We start from the raw sequence: 10,696 nt of genomic DNA, 5'->3' as shown, positions 1-10,696 counted from the left end.
CCCCCCCCCCCCCAATTGGGCATTTTGATGTAACATTATATGCACGATAATTATTTAATATTTATTAACTATATTTAAAACGTCTTAAATTCATAAAAATATTTATTCACTTGAACCTTTAGAAATTCTTTTAAAGTTCCTAAAGTTTATTTTTGAAATCTTTAAAAATCTTTTAAAGTTTGAAATTCTTTTCGAATCTCTTCCATTCTACTAAACATTTTTTAAATTTACTAGATTACATTTTTTTTATTTTTAATCTTACCAAATTGAAAATTGTGCTTTCAAATCTTCTACACATTTTTTAGAAGTTTTAAGAAAACGTTTAATATGTGTCAAAACCTTTCTTAATTTTCTCTTAAATTTCATTTTTTTAAATAAAAAATTGTTCAAAATTTTAACATGAATATTAAAAAAATTCTTCTTTCTTTAATCTTGTCAGACCTGCTAAACCTTCTTATCTTTACAAATTATATAAAAAATTCCTGAATTTATTTATAAGTTATAAAAAAATTGTAAAATCAGGATTTAAAAAATTTCCTCTAAAATCTTTCTCATTCTTCATTGAGAATTTTAAAAATCTTTTTTAATAATCTCTTAAAATTAATTTTTCGAAATAAAAACTTATTTATATAATTATAATAATTATTTATATAATAATTTTAAATGTTTCGTGATATTCTTTCAATTTTCTATTAGAATTCATTACAAAGCAATCATTACAAATTTTCCCATTAAGAGGGCTGTGTACATGGGCTTTTGGAGACATGTCGTCTAGGTGTAATTTCTCCGAAAGTATTGGGATAAATTTGACTTATGTGGTATGTCTGGATTACGAAAATAATGAGCAATGTCTATGTTTAATCAAATGTGAAATAATATTTATTATATTAAAAATATGATTGGTCAAAGTTACCCTACTTTTGATGGCCAATTTTTGGCTTTTAATGATTATTTCGAAAATTGTATACAAACATGAACGTAGATAAAGTCTTGCTGAAAAGATTAACATGTATGAAAGAATTATTGCTGTTAAATAAACACTAAAAAACATGCTTAAACGAAAAGAATTTTTGGGTTAAATTTAAGGCAAGTAACTACCGATCCTAGCGGCGAAATGCTAGAGAGAGCGTTAGGCACGCCCACGCTGTTGTACTCAATGCAATGCATACCCTTTACCTCACCCCGGGAACTTGCAGGGCCCGAGTATACCTACGCAAACTGGAATTCACATCTGGCACGATTTCCCAAGAAAACCTTCTTGGATTCATTTCTGAATTTTCTCTTTAGCCACCAACGAAATGAACGAAATTTTAAAGTTCCCAAGAAATATGCTAAAAATACTACTCTGACGTTCAACGGATTTGGGCGTTTCTTGAAATTCTGATTCGAATGGTATATATTTTTAGGAGTCACTTTTTGCATGAAAAATTGAATCTAGTAATTCTTAAAAAGTAGGGTAAGTTTGGCCAAGCCTATTTTTGATATAATAAACATTATTTCACTCTTGAAGTTCGATATTTAACAAAAGTTTCGACATGTCTCCAAAAGCATAACAATCCAATCCAGGCATAACATATGATTTATAATTGTAAACAATTCTTTCATATAAAATAGTCGTAAGAAGTTGAAATAAAGTTTGAAATTTTGAATATGCTCTATATGAATTATCGTCTAATCGAAGCATGTCACGGAGATAGTTTCGAAATTTACTGAAATACTTCTTTAGAAATTTTAACACTTTGAAAAAATAATATTTGACAAATTTTGTTTTTGTTACGCTCCTCGCTTTTGGAAGCTTAAATATTCATAACTTTCTTTGAGAATTGTTTCATTCAATCAATGAAATATAAAAGTCGTCTGAAACACCTTATAAAACAACATATTTCTCCGGGAAGGGATTCTGCAACTAAGGGATCAGAGGGACGAAAAGTCATTGCCTAAGAAAAAACTTTTTTAAATATTTGCAGGACTCACAGTCCCTATGGGATAATATAAAGAGTATAATGTAGGTGGTTGTTCTCAACCTCATAGGGTACTTTTTCGAGCACAAATGGTAACAGATTCAAGATAAATTCAGAAAAATTCGATACAATTCAAGTAACATTACAAAGGATTTGAAAATCCTGGGGAAAAGTGTTGTGAAAAATTTTTAAATACTTTTTATTCATTATAACACATTTTAAATGAATTTGCAGAAATTTTAAGGAATTGAGAAAAATTATATTTAATTCATAAAAATTCTAGCTGCATTTAAAAAAGAAATCAAGTGAATTAAAAACAATTTTCAAATATGGAAAAAGTAATTCGATTGGGTAGAATTGAGTGAATTTAGAAGAACTCAAAAGAATTTACAGTAACTCAATAGGATTTACGATAAATTAATAAGATTTCAGGGCGAATTCGAAATGAATTGCACAAAATATTTGAAAATCTCTACAGGTCGTCACAAACAATTCTGTGAAATGCATTAAAATTTTAAAACTCCATACAATTATTAAAACCCTTGGGAATCCCTTGAAATTGTTTACATATCTGAAAAATGCTATGGAATATTTAAAAGTATCAGAAAATATTGTAATTATATTTTGCGACTGCATGGAAAATGTATTGAAGTACATTGATAGTTGTTAAATCCCTCGAAATCATAGACAGTCTTTAAAAACCTTATTAGATAATGTTAAATCGTTTCATATCTTCAGAAATTCTAGAACATTGTTTACCCTTAAGCAACGCAAAAGCTTTAAAATTACATAAAAGTAATTAAATTAAAACAGAAAATGCCTTCGAAGGTTTTCAAATCATGTAAACTACTTCCAAGTAAAAAGCTGGTGAAAATGTCTTTGAAGTTTATAAAATACCTGAAAATCTTGGAAATTTCTTCAAATTAGTGTAATCTCTTTCAAAGTTCTCGGAGTCTTTATAAATTTATAAATGTCAAATAAATCTTTAAAAATATTTTTAAGACTTCAAGATAATTCAAAAATAGGTATAGACGTGAAATGGATTGTGATTAACCCACGAATTAATGTATAGAATAAAAAATGACTAATGTTATTTTTTACATCATCCTTATGTAAAATATATTGTTTCTTTTTGAAGTCAACTTTGATTTACGACTACTGTTTCAACTGATAATCAGCTCGTTCACCTGACGAACAGCAATTTATGTCCAATTGAATTAAATATGAAAATTTCAATCTGCACATTTTTGGAGACATTTTTGGAGACATTTTTGGAGGTACCTTTTTCGAACAACCCTATTATGTGTAGAATTGATTATTCATAATTTTAGTATAAATAAATTCTATAAATTTTAAAAAATTCGCCAGCCTAACGCAGCAATGTTTTACAAATAAAATGTTAATTACAACAAATTACGCTTTGTGATGATTATTTCTAAAATTTAGAAAATTAATAGGCTAGATCCTTTATGAAAAACGTACGAAAACGACCGTCGGCGTTTTGCCAGTACAGAACTAGTACAAGGAAGCATTGTGAAGCGCTACCAGCGAGTACTGGCTGCGTATAGATGCCCAGTACTGCGACTCCGGCAATCTGTACTAGGCTAGCACTGCTAGCACAAATTTTAATAATTGATATTGATATTAAAAACATACTTGGTCAAAGTTACCCTACTTTTGAAGAATAATTTCCAGGTTTCTAACGATTACTTAACAATACAAAAATTAGATTCTTATATTAAAAACGTCTTTTTCTAGTAGAATAAGAAATTGCAATCCAACTTTGTATTTTATATCAAGTATATTTCGAATTTATCTCCACCATATGTTACGATCAGACGAAAATTGAAAAAGAGCATTTTCAACGTCTCAAACTTTATTTCGACTCTTTACGGTTAGTTAAGGAAAAACTATTGTTAACAATTATTAGTTGTGTGGTATGCTTGGATTCGTAAAAGAGTCAGGAACCCGGCAATGAGTGTTAAACTCTGAAAAATTAAGAATTTTTATTCCTATGAATACGCGATTCTTCCTCCGTCTAAAAATCCAAACAACGGGAACAGAAAAAGTGAAAATTCTATTCCTCTCAATCGACTTAGTAAAATTTAAAGACAGCATTTATTTAACCTATGTTTTATTATTAAATATTTCTAAAACTTATAAATTCAAAAAATATTCAAGTTTATATTTATTTACATTTTAATATTTCATTTAAACGTCTTAAAAAATGCATCAAAGAAATCTATTTAAATGTGTGAATTAGAATAATTTTAACTCTAGAGAGGCGCACTTGAATTGATAAAATTAAACTTTCAAAACTCATATCCCACGTGAAGGAATTAAAACAGTTTATTACACATACTTTTTGAATGTAACAGAAGGAATTAAATAACCTCAAAATATGAACACTTTTGGGAAATAGAGGACATCTCTGTGAGGTAATCTGTCGGTACAATTACAAGGAAGAAAACACGTTCTCTTTTGGGGAATAGGAACCTATGCAGCTGAGATTCAAAATATTGACCGATTTTTATCAACATTTTTTTGATTTACTCAGAATAATATAACGATGCTAATGCAGTATATTAAAATCATATTAATGAATATTGTATAAAATTCGGATTTATCTCCGCCGTGTCCAATCTCAAACAATGGAAAGGTCTTGCGAGGCCAAAAACCGTCTGCTCGACAAACTACGACCCGCCGCAAGGGTAGCTCCACCCTTTTGGGCGTGCTTATCACATTTCTGTCTCTCTCGTACACTTAACTCAGAGTTCCTACGCTAGTACACAGCCCTCTTAATCTTAACCATTTTTATTTTTCTTTCTCTTGACAACCATGCAAAATAAAATTTACCTAAAAAATGCTTACATCTTGAGTTTTAGTTATTTTTATCTCTTTAAAAAATGTAAGAAAGCTTAAAAATGATATTGTGGTAGCGAAATATTAAGAATAGAATTATTTCCCATTATTCAACAATCATGTACAATTTAAATTTTGTCTTCTATTAATAATATTTAGAAACATTTAGAAATACATTTTATGATGAATTAAAATTATTTACTTACAATTTTTTATATAGAAAGTGGATGGTGCATAAAATTCTTGAATTAAAAATGTTACGTAATCGGGTCAAAATACCCCTCTTCAAACCATTGTTAAGTAACTTTCAATAATCACATTTTTTACTATGAATATATTTTCTGTGTGCAAAAAAATATTGCTAATTTTTTTTTTATACAGTTTTCTATAATAAAAATAATATTCTATAACCATATTTTAGACAAAATCACTTTTGACTAAATTATCATTTTTTTAAATTATCTACAAAAATAGTAAATTCTTGGGATTTGGTTGATGGAACACTTATTTCAAATTAAAAAAAAAATTTTACTTAACAATGAAAGTAAAAAAATCGAACTCTAAAGCTATAAATGTTTCCATTTGAAGTAATAAAAACTGAGCAGAATAACTTTAAAATTATTATATTTCAAAAAATGGAGACATCTACACGATGTTTTACATTTTTCAAATTTTAAATCATTTTTGAAATTTTCTCAGATCGCCTAAACATCTTTTTTAATGATTTGAATTCTTTCTAAACTTTTTTTTAATTCTGCAAAATAAAAAAGATCTTAAAATTTTCCAGATTCATTTTTGAAATTTTTGGAAATCTTTTTATATATTTTTTTAAATATTCTCTTGAATTCATTCTTTAAAATAAAAAGTCATTTTCAATTTTCCTAGGAAATTTTAAGAAATGTTTTGTATTCTTTTGAAGCATTTCACAATTCTTAAAAATCTTCTAAACTTTATGTTTCACATCTGCATAAATCAATATCTTGTTCTAAATTAGGCAAGGGGGCCATTTGAACCGAAATTTCGGTACAAATAGACCAATTTTGTCGATATACGTAGGCACTTCTTTTAAATTATTTGAAATCATTTGAAATTCTCAATTAATTTTGAATCTTTTCAGACCTTATAAATTCTCTTCAATTCACTCGCATTTTTTAGGAATAATAAAAGGAATAATATGAATAATAAATAATAGTAATTATAATAGCTGTTTCAAATTTTAGACCAAACCATTATTTTAATTTTAATAAAAGTCTTCAATAATGAATATATCGTTTTCAAATATTCAAAAATTGTGAACAGTTTATAAAGTTTCAACCGGGCGCTTAATTTTCTTTAAATCGTCTTGTAAAATCAATTAGTATTCACTTGTTAATCCTTAATGTATAGTTCTATTTTAAAAATCATAATTTATATGCTCAGTTCACAACTTCTTAAGTATTTAAAAACTGTATTTTAAAATTATTGAAATGAAAAATGTACGCTTACAAAGAAAAAAATGTAAGTGAAAGATTTTCGAATTATGCATTGTAAACTGAATGATATAAGTAAAAAACATAAGCAATTTAACTTATTATTTAAAAAACTGTTGAAATCAAAGCTGGACAGACTTTTTTTCTGCACATTTGTCAAATTCCCGGTCAAGCGGCCACCCTTGCAAAGTGTTACATAATACATGGACGAGCCCAAACCAGAAGTTTAATTTTTTTTCAAAAACTGACCTTTGACAGTTTCGACGAAATACATGCTTTCATCCTTCATGTTGGCCACTAGTTCATTGGTGACAAGCACGTGGATTCCTTGTGGACCAAGCAAAATAAGGGAATGAAATCTCTCTGGAGTCAAATTGAGTGTTTTTAGTAATCTGCTGGTGAGAGAAGTATTGGTAAGGTTTTCCAGATACACAACTCGCCAAATGGAACTGTTTCCCTCAATTGCAAAGTAGAGAGTCAACTTGGGCGAAGCGGCCTTCGCGTGCAAAGCATTGTATAGCCTGATTCCATCAGCCACGCCGCAAATCTGGATCAAGTCCTCTCGAGATAGACGCAAAATATCCGAAGCCGTGAAACTTGAGAATATGCACTCAAAGGCATGAAAACGCGCTGCTCGCAACCAGGCAGTCGTTTCCGAGACATTTGCGTCTAATGGTAAATCTGAAGGGTAGGGGACAACCTAGAATTGAGGAGAAAATTCCATTATAAATTACGGTCATATTTATCATTAAAAAATGGGAGAACAGGGTGGCAATTCGGCGGACAACGATTTCAAATGCCCTGTCATTTCCCGGTCAACTTTTTAAATTATCTTGGCCAATTAAAATTAACATATTCTTATTTTCGGCTAAACGCAAATATGCATTGTAATTCTCATGACCTTCATTATGAAAATCTTTTAGCGCAACAGTGCAAAAAAAACAAAATAAATGAATTTTTAAACAAATGCTTAATTTGTCGAAAATGAGTTTTTAACTAAAGCACAACTAATTAAATTTTAAGCTAAAAATATTAATCTTCCAAAAAACAGATGAATTTTCAACTAAAATTATGAATTTTTAACTAGAATAATTTTATGTTTGACCAACGAGATGAATTTCCAACCGAGAAGATTAATTTCTACCAAAAAAGATTAATTTGAACCTCAAAAGATAGTTTTCCACCAAAAATATAATAATTAATTTTTGGTCAAAAAATAAATTTTCAACCAAAGAGATGAATTTTTATCTACACTTATGGAATATTCAATTGGAATAAGCCAGAAAGATAAACTTTCAACTAAAATGATGAATCTTCAACTAGAATTATTGAATTTTTGACCAACAAGATGAATTTTTAACCGAGAAGATTAATTTCTAAAAAAAGATTAATTTTCAACCAAAAAGGATTATTTCTCAACCAAAAATTGAATAGGTAAATTTTTAGTCCGAAAATGAATGTTCAGCCAAAGTGATGAATTTTTATCAAAAATTATGTAATATTCAAGTGGAATAATACTTAAATTTTTAGTTCCAAAACAAAATAATTTTCAACCAAAAAAAGAAACAAATTTTTAACAAAATAATTAAATTTACGGAAAAAAATCCTTTTTATCTACAGAAGAAACAAGTTTTGAGTCAAATAGCTCTTATTTCAATAAAAGAAATTAATTTTAAATTAAAATGAGGAGTCTCCAAACAAAAAAAAATTCAACAAAATAGTTTAACTTTCAACTAAGTAATTGTATTTTCTGACTGGAATACTTGCATTTTTAAACAAGAACATTTCTTTTGGTAACTAAGGATAATTTTCTACCCAAAAAATCGACTTTCAACCAAATATGTAGATTTTCCACGAAAAAATTGAATTTTCAACTGAAAAATACAAGTTTTCATCCAAATTGTTGAATTTTAAACAATAAAAAATCAATTTTCAACCAAAAATGGACATTCAAATTTTCAGTTGAAGGATTTGATTTTCAAACAAACTGGTAAATTTGCAATTAAAATTATGGATCTTCAACTAAATAAAAGTTGCATTTTATACCAAAAAGGTGAATTTTCAACCATAAAGTTTTATTTCTGAAGAAAAAAAATCAATTTTCAACCAAATAGTTGCGTTTTCAACCAAAAAGATAAATTTTCAACAAAAAATAGAATAGTTAAATTTTCGTTTAAACTTGAATTTTACTGCGATCATAAGTAAATTCCCGAGTTTTTAATTAAATTCCCTGTTTCTCGTTTAAGCCGCCACCGTGAAGAAAATCCAAATTGAAAGGCTTAACAAAGAATTCTAATTAGATTTAAGAAAAATCTGACTGAAAAATCCAAAACTAACATTTGCATCAGTGCAAGACTTATCAGGTAAAATGGCATCTGAAGATGGGAGAGCTGGTGCTGCACTGATGTCTTCTTTCACAATTTCTGGAGTAGGTACACTTGGAAGAATACCAGTAGTAGGTACAGAAAGTGTTAGTGGAGCTGCAACTGGCGAAGATCTGCCGCTGATTGCAGTACGACTTTGCGGGGAGCTGTAATGAAAAAAAAAGATACAAATAAAAAATATATTACGAAACCCCACAAAAATTGTATTAAATACGTACAAATTGCAAAACGTGTTTTATTTTGCGGAAACTCGCTGACAAAGAACGTTGGGTAATTGAAAAATTGTTTAAAGTTTATCAGAGTAAAGATCCCTTTCACAATATAAATGACAAATATTGTGATTTTTTAAAGTGATAACAAAATAAAATAAAAGTTTGATAAAAATGAAGGCTGTCTAAACAATAAAGTAATTGCGCATCATCTAGAAATATAAACTAATTTCAAAACTGATTTTAAAAAGTACAAATATCCACTAATTAATCATTTTTATTGCCAGTCGTTTAATCCCATCGTACCCCTCTATAATTATCTTGAGCCAATGCTATCATACAAAATTTGTTGAATATGATTCTAGATTATACAGGATGCTTAAAATGTATTATTATTGGTGACATCACGGTTTATAGTTGAAATTGGATATTACCAGCTATGAAATTATTCGCGTAACAAGTGTCTTCGATGTGAGCAGAACCAAGGTACAATAAAACCTCGAACTGGTGTAAACCGAACTATTGAGCGTTAGCGCGGCGGGTTTTAAAACTTTTATGATGGTATTGCTAAATCGACCTCAGGCTTCAGTACTAGTAATAGCTGAGTAATGAGTATACACATTTACAATTACGTTTTTACAATTTAGTCAAAAACTATGTTGCAAGGTTCTATTCCATTCCATTAAGAGCTGCAAGAAATATGACTCATGACTTTCGAGGCTGATTTATTATTATGAATCTTGAAATTGAAAATAAAATTGAAATCGAAGTTCCATCTGAGACGGTTAAGCAGTTCTAGAACATTCCCTTTTATTCCCAATTGAAAAACTCAGTTCCCACAATTACATAAAAGAATGAATAAAAGAGTAAACAAGAGTTAGAAACTTGCAAGAAAGTAGTTTATCTAGTTCCAGAAGAAGAAACCTGCTTACGCAAGAATCTTGACCCCTCTTTAAGCTTAATTATTCAGTGCGTGCTGCAAACACGTTCAACATCTGTCAAAAGTATATATGTATCATTTGTTTTTGTTTAATTCTTACATGGAGATCTTCTTGAAATGAAACGTGCACTTTCGCGAGACCTTGGCGCCAATTCTCTTGGTACTGGTATGGTTTCTTCTCAAAGTGAGGCTCACCAGCCCTCCACGACAGACTGTGCCAAATCCACAACGAGTTTCCGGTAGAGCATGAACAAATCTAGCAACTACCTCAATTCCAGTGGGATATCTGCCAACCGTAACCTCGTGTTCCAGTAGATAAACAGATAAACCATGTGCCCCTCTTCTAGGTGATGCTCTCACAGACCAGCAGCTCTTTAAATTCCAATTCGAATTTTTTACCATCTCGAGTCTTTTGTTTTTATCGGAAACTCTTCACCTTCGTTAAAATTCAAAAATCATCCGAGAGAAGCTAACGTCCTTCTGATGTTAATGTAATTTAAATTTTTCCTTAATTCCTTTTACGCCATCACTGGATTCATACCTCAATTTTTCATAGATCCATCATGTTTACGAGTTCTATCATCTCAGTCTCGCTCTCTCAGTCTCTCAATTAAGAATAATTCTAAAGGTTAGCCTCCAAGACCCAGAAGGTTCATCAAGAAAGTATAATACCCAGTACTTGTCTCCTTAATTAATTTGAACCAGTTTCAAATCTTTTAAAAATATTTCCACTATTCGAGATCCTTTTGCTATCAGACAGTGAATAAAAATGGTTTCGCCCAGATAAACCTCAAGATTCAAGCTGTGAATCAATCAGCCTTTCAGGTGTAATCACAGGTAACTAGAAGCCAATCAGAGATCGAAAAGAGAC

General features: G+C 29.5%; 1 protein-coding gene across 4 annotated transcripts in view; it reads right to left on the bottom strand.

Moving 5' to 3' along the window:
* Window positions 1-10,696, bottom strand: part of LOC117174888 (transcription factor CP2-like protein 1) — a 65,444-nt gene that overhangs the window by 1,849 nt on the left and 52,899 nt on the right. For all 4 annotated transcript variants that reach the window (XM_033364306.1, XM_033364307.1, XM_033364308.1 and 1 more), the window contains 2 exons: window positions 8,630-8,822; window positions 6,542-6,992 (listed from right to left, as the gene is read on the bottom strand). In XM_033364306.1, the coding sequence (XP_033220197.1) occupies window positions 6,542-6,992; window positions 8,630-8,822 (644 nt within the window). The remainder of the gene's footprint in view (window positions 1-6,541; window positions 6,993-8,629; window positions 8,823-10,696) is intronic.

This window comes from Belonocnema kinseyi, chromosome 6, assembly GCF_010883055.1.
Source record: "Belonocnema kinseyi isolate 2016_QV_RU_SX_M_011 chromosome 6, B_treatae_v1, whole genome shotgun sequence".
Classification (NCBI taxonomy): domain Eukaryota; kingdom Metazoa; phylum Arthropoda; class Insecta; order Hymenoptera; family Cynipidae; genus Belonocnema; species Belonocnema kinseyi.
The sequence above is the reverse complement of the archived record's forward strand: the minus strand, read 5'-3'. Positions and strand labels throughout refer to the sequence as shown.